Here is a 15,909-nt window from a genome sequence, read left to right as displayed (position 1 = left end):
CGATTGACCGAAACCTTTTCCATGGTCTATTGACTTGACATACATCTATAGATGGAATAAGCTGATTAAAGGCACCTCTGGCTATAGAACGTGGCTCTGTCTATGATAACGGAGTGCATTTGACAATGATTGTTGGTATTTTAAAAATCCTGTTTGTTTTTGGACACTGACCAATCCTGCACCGTGATTGGCCAATAGTCTACAACGCAGTCTACAACCCTAACCCTTCCACAGTCAATGCAAATCTATACTTTTGCAAAGTCAGCCAATCACATTACAGCTAGTGTCATCACCACCAGCTGTAATGTGATTGGCTGACTTTGCAAATTCAGGACTGTGATTGGCTAGCGAAACACATGACACATGTGCAGCCCTATGAATAGCAGTATGGACTTTAAAAAAAAGTGAGTCATGTTGTGATGACCACACACCGCCCACTTCACACTGGGTGTGATTATTACAAAACTGTCAGTCCCACTGACAGTCAGGAAATTAGGAATTAATTACCACCGCTTTCTCTTTCCCACAGGACTATCTTCCCCAACCACACAATGCGACGGCAGGAGGAGCCTAAGGCCAACGGCCAGGTTCAGATCCTCCTGGTGGGCTTGAGGCGGAGGGCCATTCCCCTGCCCATACAGCTGTACTACCAGCAGCCATCTCAGCAGCAGAACCCTGCATCACCTTCAACGCCACTGGCAGCCAAACTCGAGGGCCCTGGAGACCCTCAGGCCCCCCCTCCACCAGGTAGAGACATTCAACATGGTTCTTGATTTTTCAATGCCACCAGTTCTGTCACAACAGTGGACAGAGACTATTGGCAATTAGACTCCAAAGCTGTTTGTTTCTGTATTTGCTCTAGTATATGATCAAGTGTTTCCTAATAAAACAGAATTATTTCAGCGAATGATATGAAGAATGAATTAGAGATGTGGATATCTGGCAAGAATACTCGATTCTTGTAAATCAGTCATATAATGACAAGTATTAAACAAACTATTTACATGGTTACTAGGGCTGGACTTAAACGTTTCTTTGATTTTCTCTGCCTAGGCTTACCTCCCGGGCTTCCTGGATCTCCACTTGTCCGAGCCCCAGTGCCGGCCCAGGCCCCCAGCCTTAACGTCGGTGTTACAACCCCACCGATGGCCTTCACTGCACAGGAGCCTCCCCTTGCAACCCACACGACTGTTCCACGCCTCTCTGTGCCCCAGCAGGTGCCCCTGAACCCCTTGACAGCAACCCAACAGGTCCGACCAGGACCAGCGATCCAGATCCCAACGTCAGCCCATGTGATCCAGAACCACAGTCCACAGATCGGCCCTCAGCCTGCACAGCAACACTCTCCCCTGCTCCCCACAGGGACCCCTGTCACACTGTTTCAGCAGGTACCGCAGGGTCATATTTTGACAGCAAGGGTGCAGGGAGTGTGCCCCCCCATAGCCCAGAGGCCACCTCTGGCCCAAACCCCTCCCATGTCTGGCCATCAGGGTGGAGCGCCCCAGCAGGAGTCTCACTTTGTGGCATCCGTGTCGACACCTGTCTCCTCCATACAAAACTTCCAGGTGGGCAGTGGCCAGGTGTTCACGATTGCCGGCGTGCCCAATGCCCAAGGCTCTCGGGTCACCTTCCAAAACATCGCCCCAAAACCCGCAGCAGGCGGACCAGCGTCCTTTACGGCCACTCCGAACCAGCAGCCCCAACAACCACAACAGCAGCAGCAGAGTGTGGTCATCGTCAGCCCCAACCCACAGCAGAGCACGGCGTACTCCCCAGCCATACACCAGATTGTTCTTGCCAACCCTTCGGCTATGCCTGGTACCCAGACTATCCAGATAGCAGGGCAGCCTGGTGCTACTTCCAATCCCTGTCCTCCTACTCCTGCCGTCAACCTTTCCTCTCAGTCCAACGCGCAGGTTCAGCCACCTCAAACAATCAGCCACATGCTATCCATGCAACGGCATCAGCAGCAACAACAGCAGCAGCAACAACCTCAGCAGCTCCAGATAATTTCCCAGCCGCCCCTGTCTCAGCCTACCTCCACAGAGTCCAGCTTGATCAAACAGCTACTGCTTCCAAAGCGAGGGCCCACGACACCGGGGGGCAAGTTGATCCTTCCTGCACCGCAGGTGCCCCCTCCCAACAGCAGCACGCGGGCCCCCAGTCCACAGGTGATCTACCAGGCTGGCTATAGCACCCAGGGACCCTCTCCTCAGCCCCAGCAGCTTAACGTCCAGCTGGTGCCTGGCCAGCTGCAGGCTACGGGAACTCCAGGCCTGCAGGCGGTCCAGCTTCTACCAGGCCAGCTTATCTCCACCAGCAGCCCGGGGGGCGCTACCATCATCCAGGGTCCCACGCCTGGCGGCCAGGTCACCTTCACCGTGGTCCCCAACACGGGCTTCACCACCTCTGCCGCCGCTGCTGCTGTTAGCCAGGGCGCTGTAACCCCAGGCATGCCCGCCCCTCCCTTCCCTGCAGGGGCGGCACCCCAACACGGCCCTCTGGTACCGCCACAGCCTGCTCCCCTCAGGGGGGACAAGATAATCTGTCAGAAGGAAGAGGAAGCCAAGGATGCCACTGGGTTGCACATCCACGAGAGGAAGATCGAGGTGATGGAGAACTCGTCTTTGGCTGAAGGAGGATCATCTAATGGCAAAACTAGTAATGGGGATGTGTCACCCGGGGCCAAGCTGCTGAACGGAAGGAAGTGCATGGAGACAAATCTACCTCCATACCACTCAGGGAACAACCAGGGGGCACTCAATGGCCCGGCGATCGAGGGCCACCCAGCTAACGGGAAGCAGGCTCTCTCCCCTGGCCTAAGCGGCCCACTGGAGGGCAACCCAGACCCCAAAAAGACTCTGGTCAACGGGGTGTGTGACTTTGAGCGGGGTGAAAGTGGCGCCAACTTTAGCAAGAACATTCCAAATCACATTGCTTCCAAACAGTACTTGGGAAACGGGGAGGTGGGCCCCGCTGAGAGGGTGCACAGTTCAGAACTCCCACCCCCTCAGCAGGACACTGCCAAAGCCCAGCAGGCAGAGCGGCTGGCCAATGGACCTCAGGGGGCAAGCACCAGGGCTCCCTCTGAGTTGTCCAATGGACCTTTGGGACTTGGCCACGCTGTGCCTGTACTAAGACAGCAACTGCTCCCCAATACCCCCCTGCCCTCCACTCTTACTATTACCTCCCAGAGCCCTGCTGGCGGCCCGGCAAACGGCTTGGCCCTCGAGGCACGGGGCCTCAAGAGGCCGGCCGAGGACGACGGCCGCGGCATGGCAGCGTCAGCCTCGGGGATCCCTAGTAAAGTGGGGGTGCGGATCATCACCATCAGTGACCCCAATAATGCCGGCAGCAGTGCCACCATGGTGGCAGTGCCAGCAGGAACTGACCCAAGCACAGTAGCCAAAGTAGCAATAGAGAACGCCACTCAACAGAGGAACTGCTCTCCCACACAGGCAGCTGGCTGTACGGTGAGTCATGGTTTAGGTCTGTTTAGGCTACGTCTGTTTACAGTGATACTTCTGCTAGAATTACTACATGCAGTTACCAAGTGCCTTCAACAATGAACCATCTTGTAAACAGAAAGGTACACTCTCTCTGTCTCTGTCTCTGACTCAGACACATTAGGGTGAGCAGGTGGTTGTCATCAAATATTTTTGGTTGTGGCTAGTAAATGTATCATCTAGCTACCGTGCTTGCAGTTGACAGCATTTACATTTTAACTTTAAAAAATGGCTGTTGGATGACAAAGTTGTTTTTGTAACACTAATGTCTTTACTGAAATCCTACTTATTTAATATGGTAGTCCCCAACCAAGAGGCTCAACTCTAGTATTTATTTTATTTTTTGTGTCAAATGATGTGTGGGAGGTAACATTTAAAGCATTTGTGTTTAGTATATACAGGTTGTTTAAGGTGGGAGCTGGGCAGGTTTCTGAACAGTAGTAGAGATGCATCATTACTGCTTAATAGTACTACAATTGACTGATCTTAGTATTTGTCATTAGGCTTGGGTGGTATCAAGGTATTAATGTAAACCATTTAGTTTGTGGGGGCACCCCGGTAGCTCACCTGGTAGAGCGCGTAGTACCATGGCAAGGCTGAGTCTTTGCCGCAGGTGGCCCTGGTGCAAATCTGACCTGAAATCATCCCCTCGCGGTCCTTCCTGGGCTCCCTGTCTCTCTACTCACTATTGCTATCAAAATAAAACTGCGAATGACCCCAAATATGTCTCCAATAAATAAGAAGGTATGATTGTCAATTAGAGAAAAGAGAAGTCCGAAACACTGGTAGCCCAGTAGAAAATGTAATAAGTTTACACAACGTTTCGACCGCTGAGGGTCTTCATCAGGAACCCATTAAAACCGGGAAAGCATCTGTGTCATTTTATACTTTGGCTATTCAAAAATGGCAGATATACAAGTTCATAGCGAGTCACTTTTTGCAAATCTTTGAGTATATGTGTATTTTTAAAATATTTTTTTCCGCACATTTTTGCTTCTGGGGGTCCTTGGAACAAAAGATTTTGAGATGGGGGTCCGCGGCCAAATACATATAATTTTGGGGGTCCTTGACATGAATATAGCAACATGCGTATTTTTCAGAAAACCGTTTTAGATTACATTTTTAGAATCGACCTCAGGTCTTAATGGGTTAAACTGATATGGAGATGCTGTATTGGTGGTGTAGTGTTGTGCAGGTAGAAAGGATTACAGTATTGTAGGCAAGAAAAGGTCATACATCCTACAATGACTTCTGTCACCATTAGAACAGCTTTTAAATTATTTCTTTATACTGTCTTATACAATACACTCCAGGTAAATGTAAAACATAATTCCATCTCGATTCAAAGAGAAATATTGTCAATGTCAAATATCCATCCTCTCCTTTAGCCTCATAATAGTTTAATCTGTATTGCTGCGTTCCTACTTCATTGCCTCCACTGAAGATGTTATTTGCTTCAAGTGTTAGACCATGTTGTAATATCTGTAGCGTAGACTTCAAGTAAGTCGATGCCCGTCTCGCTTCAATTGCTCTGGTTAGTCTCACCTAGGCTTCTTTTCCACACTTCATTTCACTCTGTTGGCATTACAGATTATAGTATGGCAAAAGCTGCCGTCTGTATTTCTTTTGTTGTGCAGCGGAAATGAAGAAGGATTGGCCTGAATGCTGCCTAGACTTTCATGTCACAGTAATCCAGCCTGGCACAAAGCAGAAACTCCAGCTTCAAACGAGTTTGAAGCGGTTTTTGTGTTGTAAAATAGTGCAGGGTATTGAATGTACAGTATCTATGCCAACTTCAATCAAATATAATAATGATTGTACCTCCAAAGCTTCTTTTGGTTTAGCCTAATCGTGTTAATGGGTAACATGGCCTATTATCCCTTATATGACCATGCTGTTTGTAATTGTACATTTTGAAAAATGACCAATGCTGTCTGGTTGTAGCTTTTAATAAATAAAAGCTTTGAATGTCACAAGTTTACATGCGGTAGGTCATCGGTTCAGGGCTTATGGAGGTTAAAGAAGGTAAGGCCAGTTAAGACCATGTGGCCTCACTGCTACTCACCTCCTATAGTGAAATGGCTGCGAGAACAATCTCTGTCAAAAGATAGGCTTGGGTTACTTCTCAGCCAACATTATTTTCCCAAATGTAGAAAGCAACATAGCTTAAGAATGTTGCACAAATTTGCTTCAACTAGAATGACCAGAATTGTTGTAGACTGCCATGGGCTGCTGATTGACTGATATTCGTGTGTGTGTAGCCTACCATGTCATCCTCTCCAGCCCCATTAACGCCGCCTGCGCAGATGGGCAGCCCCAGCTCTATCCTCTCAACGCAGCACGTTCCGACGGTACCCCCAGAACAGAGCAGGAAAGCAGGGCAGAACTTCAAATGTCTGTGGCAATCCTGTAAACGGTGAGTGTCAACCACATTAACCACCACTACTGAAAGTTATGTTATGTATATTAATATGTAGAGTGAACAGGTTTACAGCCTCACAATTCTACCTTACACAGATGCAATCTTATTATTGTCCGCCAAGCCGGAACGGCCGGCCAGGAGTGGGGATTATGTTTTCGCTCCTGTGAGTGTTCATGAGTCTGTCTGTAAGTGAGTGAGTGTCTGTGAGCAGCTAATCTCAGACATCGCTGGACTGATCAGTGTGAAACTTTGCATGCACACTCCCAGTAGGCCAGGGAAGAACGTCCACCCCAAATATTTCAAATCAGCCTTTTTGATTTGATTTTTTTGAAAAGCCAAAACCACATGGTCACCGCAGTTAAAGGATTACACAAGAAAGTCCTGAGACTTATTTCCGTTGAGGTCCTCTTAAAATTAACAGTCAATACGTTAAAATACATTACAAAACGGGTAACTAACGTCACACTACAAAGACACAAGTAACATGCACAGTACAGACACAGTACACGTTACGCAACAATACAAAAACACAAGTAACATACACAGTACATATATACAAACAATACAAGAACACAAGTAACATACACAGTACACATATACAAACAAGTGCTACCTTATCTTTCCTAGTCTAAAGACCCTCTATAGGGGAACCTTTTCTAATAGACATGATTTGGTTTTCTGCTTAAAAGTCCTCAGATTGGTTGTCAGTTTGACACTGTTTTCGAGGTCATTCCACTGTGTGGCTCCTATGTAAGTAAATGATTCTCTGCCAAATTTACTTTTAAAAGCCGGATGGCTCACATCTGCTACACTGGCTCTGGTGAAAAAATGGTGTACTTCGCTTCTCTGAGTAAAACATGTCTTTAAAAATATGGGGACCTCGCCATATATTATCTTATGAACCATGGTCAATCTGGCCATGGTTACCCTGGATTCTACTGGGAACCAGTTGAGTTCTCTAAACTGGTTCCTACCTATATGGGATCTGGGTCCTAACCCTAGAATGACCCTGATCAGTCTATTCTGAGCTGACTGTAGCTTGGTTTTGAGGGATTTCATTAAGCCCTCGAACCAAGATGTACATGCAAAATCAAAATGCACATAATAAGAGAGTTGGCCACCACCTTTTTTGTCTCCCTATCCAAGTACCTTGCTGTCCTTGCCAGAAATTTAGTTAGTCCGGAGACTTTGTTCAATACCTTGCTGGCCATATTTCGGCCATCTAGGTTACCCTCCAAGATACAACCCAGGTATTTCACCGATGATTTTGCTGCAATGTAGTCCGAATTTAATTTGACCTTGAATTCCGGGCTCTTTCCTAATTTGATTTTAGAGCCAAACAGAATTGATTCTGACTTCCCTGTGTGTAAAGATAACTTGTTATCTATAAGCCAGGAATTAAAAATGTTCAATTCCTCACTCAGGGAACTCTCCAGTGTGGCTTGTTCCTTATGGGACATTAGCAGAGCAGAGTCATCAGCATACAAGAACAAATCACAGTTACAGGCGTCTGTCATATCATTCACGTATACTAAAAACAGTGCTGGGCCTAGAATGCTTCCCTGAGGAACACAGCATTTCATGATGCTTGAATCAGACAAAACACCATTTACCTCTACCCTCTGTTCGCGGCCCGTTAGGTAGGATTGAAACCATTTGCATGCTGCCCTGTCTGCCCCCAGGGCCTCAAGCTTGTTCAGAAGTCTAATGTGGTTCACTGTGTCGAATGCTCGCCGTAAATCGAGCTGTACCATTCCACATAGCTTCCCACTATCAACCTCTTTCCTGATTTGTTCTGTTAAGAAAAAATGCGCCACCATGACCTCATGGTGGCGCTTTAACAAGTCACTTCACATTGTGCCCTATAACTGTTGAACCTGTACAAGATCATGATTACAACTCCCCATATACATACGTAGAGCGCCCATTCCAATGTTCCATTGAGGGCAGGGCCACGTGTCATGAACGCAACATCCGATCATAACCAAATGCATGTTGAGGGGCCTTTATTGAGCGCACCTCCAAAACTGCTTTGCAAACGCAAACAGTTGCACGTCTATCATACAGAACCCCCCCCCCCCAATCGTCCTTGTGTCCTGAGGGCTGCACACCACGACTAACACAGCCCTGGGTAGGCAACCCAGGGCTGGAGAGTCCCACACTTTTCTCGTTCCGTTATGTAATATGCTATTTGTCCTGCTTTTTTTTCCTTATTCTGACTAAGTGGCTTGGCCGTAATGATATATGGTGTGTGTTGCAGAGGGTACTGCAAGATATTATATATATAAGGACTGTATTTCTTAGGTTGGCTCTTTCTATTGGCCGCCGTAAGTGCTTGACGGGGGGCCCGGATTGAGATCCTTAATCACGCACCTTAGATATGGTGAAAAGGCCCTGGTATCTATCTAGGTATTTGTTTTCACTTTCCGTCAGCCAAGCTAACATTGGTCAAGCCTCACGTGACACGTGACAATACGGTGAAATAGTGTGATCTGATTGGCTAGTGACGTATAGCGGCCTATAAATACATGTGTCACTTTGAAAGAGTCTTAGCCTCTTTCAAAGTGAGGTAAGACAGGAATAATCACGAAATGGCTGAGAAATGGCGGATACTGTAACAATTGGATAGGACACTTACACAGACAGGACGGATAGGACAGTTATACAGACGGATAGGACACTTGTGTCATGTTACTATGACACAGTAACATGTTCTATTTTTTGTAAGAATTAGAACATAAGAATTAGAACATTCCCAACATTCCCAACACAAGTCTGCTGGCGGAGACTTGTGCTCCGAGGAGCACTTTTTCTAGTTGCTATTATTTCTACAACTGCCGAACACTATCCTGTCTGGGAGTCGCAATATTTATGGGTACGATATGATGCCATGCGGTCGTAAGACGGCGTCACGCTGGCGTTGTGTCCATATACGGGTGTAGTACCGGATATCGCTGTCCTTTGTAACAGTGTGGTTGAGGGTTGAGTGTGTGCTGATCCACCAGTGTTTTTTCCTCTGTCCAGGTGGTTCGAGACGCCGTCTCAGGTGTTCTATCACGCAGCCACGACACATGGGGGCAAAGAAGCGTATGGAGGCACATGTCAATGGGAGGGATGTGAACCTTTTCCTAGGCAGAGACTGTCCTTTATTACACATCTACAGGTAAGTCCTTCTTCAAAACACTGGATCAGACCCTACTTGTAAAATATGGAAATACAAAAAGCTGAGATCTTACACCATGACCATATCAAAATATGCATTATGAGAAGAAACTTAAAATCTTGAGGGGTGGGATCAATTGGAGGTTAAAGAAGGTGAGGCCAGTTAAGACCATGTGGCCTCACTGCTACTCACCTCCTATAGTGAAATGGCTGTGAGAACAATCTCTGTCAAAAGAAAGGCTTGGGTTACTTCTCAGCCAACATTATTTTCAACACTATGTAATGGCTGATTATTTAATAATATTATTCCTTCAATTATATTAGGGAGGAAACTGTTAAAACTAGTAGTTATTCATCGCATGCCCTGAAGAAGGCCTTAAAGGCCGTAACATGTCGGCTGTTTTTATTGTTCTATGATGACTGTGAGGGTAGAGATAGAGATAAATTGATGATTAAATATGAATAAAATCTTGTTTGTTAACAATGTGTATTAGGCTAACTGAATTAATGATAAAGTACATTTTATATTATTCATAATTAACATACTATATTTGAAATCATGTAAAATCAACTAAAGTCAATCACAATTAATATTCAATGAAAATAACTGGTGAGGAAAATGCAATTAAACCTCTAATCTGTGAATGCTCATGTGATTCATGCAACCCTTACCTCAATCAGCAAAGTGCAGTGCTGAATGTGAGAAATATTGAGACCAGTATGACTTTGCCAATGCATTATTTTGTGAAATGAACAGTTTATATCTCACTGATTGGTTACACTGGTTATGCTGAGCTTAAGCACCCTACACCTTTAAGTTAAATGCATTATGTCTGTGGACTTAAAATCATTGTTTTATCTGATGGCCTTCCTACTTGGTCTTTGCGCCCTAAAAAACTGGCAACACCAAAGCGCAAGTGGCCTTGACCCTAACATGATGAAGTTCCAGGTCTGGTTGCAACCCTAAATTAAAAATATTTGTTTTACAATATTTAGAGTCTCCTTATTAGCATCATGACCACATCAACATATGTTAAAGAATGTGTGAAATATTAATTATATTACTTCTGCTCCAATTTCAGGACAAGCACTGTTCTCGGGACGCACTGCTTGCTGGACTCAAACTAGAGGAGCAGGCGCAAAGCCCCAATCAGAATGCTTCCCAGTATGTATCCTATCATACACATTAAGGTTTTGTGATTACGCTCTCTGAATGGTGACTGTATAAGCAGTTCAGTACAGTGGATTCATGTTTCATGTATGCGTCAGAGCTAGGGCTGTCACGATCTTGACATTTTAGTAGACAATTAATTGTCATACTGTTGCTTTGTAAACAGAAATTGCACAGGGAAGATATGACAAATAACTTGAATATAGAAAGCCTATTACTGGAGGTTAAGAGGGTGAGGCCAGTTAAGACCATGCAGCCTGACTGCTACTCGCCTCCTATAGCAAAAGGGCTTGGGTTACTTCTCAGCCAACATTATGACAATTACTGGGACCAATTATTAAATGTATTATGGCCATATACAAGCCGTATAGGCTACATGATGAATTTGTAACTGTGATAACAGCGGTGAAGTAAATGTATTTAATATACAACATAAGTTACCTGAGCCTTGAGATGTAGGGTAGACACAGATGAATGGGAACTATTATAACGATAATGCAATATAATTGTGATTAGCGCAAATAATTGCGATCAGGCGATTATGTAATAGTTGTGACAGGCCTATTCATGCTTCAATGGTAAAATTATCTACTGTTAATGAATCGACAACTAACCTCATTCTGCTGTGGTTTTGTTCTAAAGGACTCCACCAGTAGCAAGCAGCACTCCGGCACCACGAGCACAGAAAGCTATAGTCAATCATCCGAGCGCGGCTCTCATGGCCCTGCGCAGAGGCTCTCGAAATCTGGTGTTCAGGGACTTCACTGTAAGTACATTGAGTGTTACAGTTTGTCCTAAAACCTGGATGTGAAGTGAGCATTTTTGAGCCATAAGTTCCCCCCTGCCAGATTTCCAATGCTTCTTACCCGTAGGGTTTTCTTACCCGTAGGGTTTTCTGTTCATGTGGAAAATAAAGTCTATGGTTAACAGAAGCCTAAGAATTTCACTTTGTCTTAAATAATTTTCTCAATCATGAATTTTGAAGATGTTACTTTGTTTACTTATATTAATTAATAAAATCATAAAGTGTTTTGATTTGTGGGGATTATCTTGTTGGCCAAAACATGTTAAGCCTCTGTTTGCTACAAAACATGTTAAGCCTTTGTTTGCTACAGAGCTTGTTGTCTTTATTTGTCCAAAACCCGATGCAAGAATTCCTTTGGAAATATGCTGTAAGAACCCAAGGCTGAAGTAACTTCCGGGTTGGCCTACAAATGACATCATTAAGAGCTAGGACTCTTCCTTTCTCCGTCATATTGGGACCACTTCTTAGCCTTGACGCTGTCTGTCTCCGTGATAATTCCTTTAAAGGGTTTTTGAATATCCTACTGAAGTCAACGTTGGTAACAAACTTGATCTCCCGATTATTATTTTTTTCTTCATAGGATGAGAAAGAGGGACCAATGACCAAACATATACGACTAACTGCTGCCTTAACGCTAAAGAACATCGCCAAGTACTCTGACTGTGGTCGCAAGTAAGTCTCAAGTTATCCTTTTTCATTCTATTATATTCATTGACTGTCGATTTACACAAGTTTTTTGGTCATTGTTATATTTTACATGCTATTTGTACTCTAGATAAGGAATCTGTTTTTGCACATACAGTATATCTGCCTTATGTGTTTGTGTTGTTTATTGGCATTGATGTTTTTTCACGTAATTCTTTCCACACATACAAATGTTGGGATCACAAAGAGTGGAAGAACCTTGAAGCTTGCATTAATTTCTCTTTTGTGTGCTTCTCAGGCTGGTGAAGAGGCATGAGACCCACCTCTCTGTGCTGGCGCTTAGTAACATGGAGGTGTCCACCACGCTCGCCAAATGCCTTTATGAACTAACGCGCTCGCTCCAGGCTTGAGGCCAACGGGACAAACCTCTCTGACCGCCCTCTCTCCTGAGAGGCGTGGGCCGGGCGATCCCACCTGCAAACCCAAGTGGGTATGCAACGGACGGGGGGCAGCAGCCCACAGGACCCGGGACAATGCCTCTCTGCCACACCTCTCATTCCTCTCTCTCTTCCTCATGCCTCACCCTCCACTCGTGCTCAACCCCCCACACCCCCACCTCTCAGCCATCAGCCCCACCCACACAACAAACTGCCACGGGGTCTTCCACCAGCCGCCCACCAGGGGGAGTGCTTAAGACTGCTTCCCTGAGGGACTCCACCAACAAAACCCTGACTACGAGCACATTGTTTTTTCTAGTCCCGTGACTGTTTGCAGAGACCTGATGTGAGTTGGAGCATGTGGCAGTAGTGTGTGGGGGGGAGGGGGGGTACACAGAGAGAGAGGGGAAGACGGCCAGGACGGGAGGACGAGAACACCGCTGGTGACTGGCGCAGACTTTTTTTTTTTTTTGTTAATTAATTTTATTATTTTTCTTTAGAACTTGGTAGCTTGGTTTTCTTACTTGAGTCAATATATTTTCACTTATTTATTATTGAAAATGAATACCATTACGATTAATGAAAAGAATCTTGTAAATATTTGTGAATATATATAAAGAAGATCTTCTTTGATGCCGATGCAGCCACTGGAGAACTCACTCTGTGGAGTAATAGAAGCATTACTTTGGTAGGATTGAATACAGTAGTACGTTTTGTTTTCTTTTTGTTTTTGTTTGCTTTTTTATGATCCGTGGTCACTTGTATCTAATGTGATTCTATACTCAGCAGTGGATGAATGTACTTAAAACATGTAAATACTTCTGCAAAGGTACTGATGCTGTAAAGCTTAGGGAGGGGAAAAAACAGTTTTTTGTGGAACTGTGACATTTTTTGTATTATAATACCTTGTAGAACTCATTTTGCTGGCTGAAAGAGTATGGAATAATATATCATGTCATTTTGTAGAAGAAAAAAATATTGAAGGTATTCTTTCCCTTCTTCTCCCTCACACCCCCCACACCAGTAACATGTATCCACTGTAAACGTTTGTCATTGTACGAGCACAGTGCGCGTACCAAATTTTTTTGTATTTGTAAATTGGTTTAAATACATGGAGTTTTATACAGGTTTTCTCCTGTGTTCTTTGCTTTACGTGCAGGTATGATATTTTCTTCACTACGTTTTTCTATCTTAATATAGTGTGGAGTTTTATTGTACTATTTTTTCATTCTTAATACCATGCCACATTCCGGCTCACATCCTCAGACTGTCCTCTCTCTACAGTGTGTGTTGTGTAACATTTATGACTGCCTGTCGTGTTAGCATCTGAGCGGGGCAACCCACCCATCCCCATTTCTGCAGTGTCAGTAGGATGTGCGATTATACATAGACCTAACAGTCTGTTAGAGATTGGCTTTATTTACTTTGGTGACTGTTTATAGTTTTTAAATAAAAGACTGAACATTTAGCCCTTCTGTTTTTAGGCTCTTTTCTTTTTCCTGTTCTGTGAGGACAAGGACCATTCATTACACAATAGAATCCTCGGTGTTGAATTAACTCTGAGACTGTACAAATATAATAGACCCTTAATGCCCATTACCCTTAATGTAATCAAATGGACCCTTACATTTGTACATTCTATGAGTTGCTTATCTGGGTGTCCTTGATTAATTCACTGTATTTAAGCATACATGCGTGTTGTCAGACTGCACTGTAAAATCCTGAGTATTTAACTGGGTGTGGAAATGTGGCCAAATTTGTCATTTTGGTTACATTTGTACACTGAGTTACAAATGGATACATTAACACTGAGGATTTTACTGTTTCACTTTTCTCTAATGCAACTGTTAATGTTTCACAATATTGATTGAATGGGATACTAATCTACTGTATTTTAAATATTACCTTTTAGCTATAATACATTTTCCCCCTTTCATTTTTGACAATGAATTACATCATTGTGAACCTTGATGTGAGAAAACATTGGCTGTGTCCTTTTTTTTTTTATTGTACAACTGCACTAACTCCCAGAGCCCAATTTTCAGTCTCGTTATTCATAAGATGAGATGAACCTTTATTGATCCCCACAGAGAAATACAGGCGGCATAGCTTCAGAAGTGTGAATGGAGGAAATGTAGGTAAGATTAAAAAAACAAACCAAGATATATGGTATAAAGTATGTACATATATTTTTCATTTCCTGAAAAATGAACATTTTACAATCTAACAATTTTGTAGGTGTTTATAAGTGCAATCTCTCAACAGTTAACAGATATTTGTCCCAAGTTTGGGAATTTATATCCTAGTAGTTCAAGTGTAAGTGCATCATCAGTCCATGCAGGAGTCAAAAGTCAAATAGTAGCAGACAGTGCAGGTCTTACATGGGGTCATGCTTGGTTGTGGAGCCCGAGGAGGGACATCAACGTGCTCCTCGCCTTGCTAGCTCATTATAGAAGAGATGGGAGGTTCCTCAGGGATAGCATCCAGCTTCCTCCTCATCCTCCCCTCCACAACCACCTTCAGATTGTCCATGTACAATTTAGGCATTTAGTAGACACTCATCCAGAGTGACTGACGAGCCTTACAGGCCACTTAAACTACAACTATGGAGCTAGACTTCCTCACCAGCTTGTTTAGTTTGGAGTGTTGACTGTTTGAGTCAGTTCTGTTTCTGTACCCCATCAAGTATTTATCATCTTATACATGGCAGTTTGTGGAAGGTTTTGTCAAGGTTTGAGGACTACACACCTAGTATTAGCCATCTGCGGATGTGCAGAGGACTTCTGTATTTCATATGGTCATAGAGCCCTTTAAACCCCAGTTGTGCTTACCCCTTTTTAAAGGCATTTGTTTTAGCATATCTTAGAGGAAATTACTTTGACACGTGTCAAGAGCCAGTTTTCAATCAGATTTTGTGTAGCTAACTGACTGAACCACCAAAACACAATGTCCCGAGCCCTTTTATATTAATATTGACATTGTGACATTGCAGTAACAAGAAATAATGGCAAAAGAATTGCAATAATATGACCATAGTAATAATACTACCCTAAATAAGAAAAGCACCTATACTGTACTGCACTAAAATACAATCCAATCCACAATGTAAGGTGTAAATGTGGTGTGCTTGTGAATGGAGGGTTTCAAATCAACCTGGGTGGCTTGCACAAAGCCATAGCATCACAATTGTGTATAGGTCTTATTAACAATGTACATTCATTGTAGATAGATTGCCTGGTCCAATCAGCTGAACATGAGCTGCCACTAAACTAAAAGTGGGAAGTAATGTTAGATATTTACATGAGGGAAATTTCCAGTGGTGTAAAGTAACTAAGTACATTTACTCAAGCATTGTACTTAAGTACACTTTTGAGGTATTTTTTACTTTATTGGAATATTTCCAATATTCAGTACTTTTACCTCTACTCCACTACATCCTGGAGGCAAATATACTTTTACTCTACTATAATTATTTGAAAACTTTAGTTACTTTGTAGATTTTGATTATTATTACAAAACATACATTAACCCTATTTACATTTTGGCCATTTGAAAATAGCCAATCTACAAGCTCACAATGCATTGCAGTGCGAGGTATTGTGAGCTTGTAGATCTGCTATTTTCTAAATATTTTTAATACATTTTAAAACTTGTGAAATGCGGACATTCTGCATAATGAGTACTTTCTACTTTTGGTGCTTAAAGTTCATTTTGATACCAATACTTTTGTACTTTTACTCAAGTAATTTTTGAATACCGGA

At 43.6% G+C, this 15,909-nt stretch overlaps 1 protein-coding gene across 1 annotated transcript in view; it reads left to right on the top strand.

The window, feature by feature from the left end:
- arid2 (AT-rich interactive domain 2) overlaps positions 1-13,826 on the top strand; it is a 38,954-nt gene extending 25,128 nt beyond the window's left edge. The window contains exons 14-21 of the mRNA XM_084049956.1: positions 530-747; positions 1,054-3,473; positions 5,768-5,922; positions 8,953-9,091; positions 10,173-10,255; positions 10,904-11,027; positions 11,647-11,738; positions 12,010-13,826. Of these exons, the coding sequence (XP_083906082.1) occupies positions 530-747; positions 1,054-3,473; positions 5,768-5,922; positions 8,953-9,091; positions 10,173-10,255; positions 10,904-11,027; positions 11,647-11,738; positions 12,010-12,121 (3,343 nt within the window). The 3' untranslated portion in view covers positions 12,122-13,826. The remainder of the gene's footprint in view (positions 1-529; positions 748-1,053; positions 3,474-5,767; positions 5,923-8,952; positions 9,092-10,172; positions 10,256-10,903; positions 11,028-11,646; positions 11,739-12,009) is intronic.
- The last annotated feature ends 2,083 nt before the right edge of the window (positions 13,827-15,909 follow it).

The sequence above is a fragment of the Gymnoscopelus microlampas genome, assembly GCF_963454915.1.
Source record: "Gymnoscopelus microlampas genome assembly, chromosome: 23".
Lineage (NCBI taxonomy): Eukaryota > Metazoa > Chordata > Actinopteri > Myctophiformes > Myctophidae > Gymnoscopelus > Gymnoscopelus microlampas.
The sequence above is the reverse complement of the archived record's forward strand: the minus strand, read 5'-3'. Positions and strand labels throughout refer to the sequence as shown.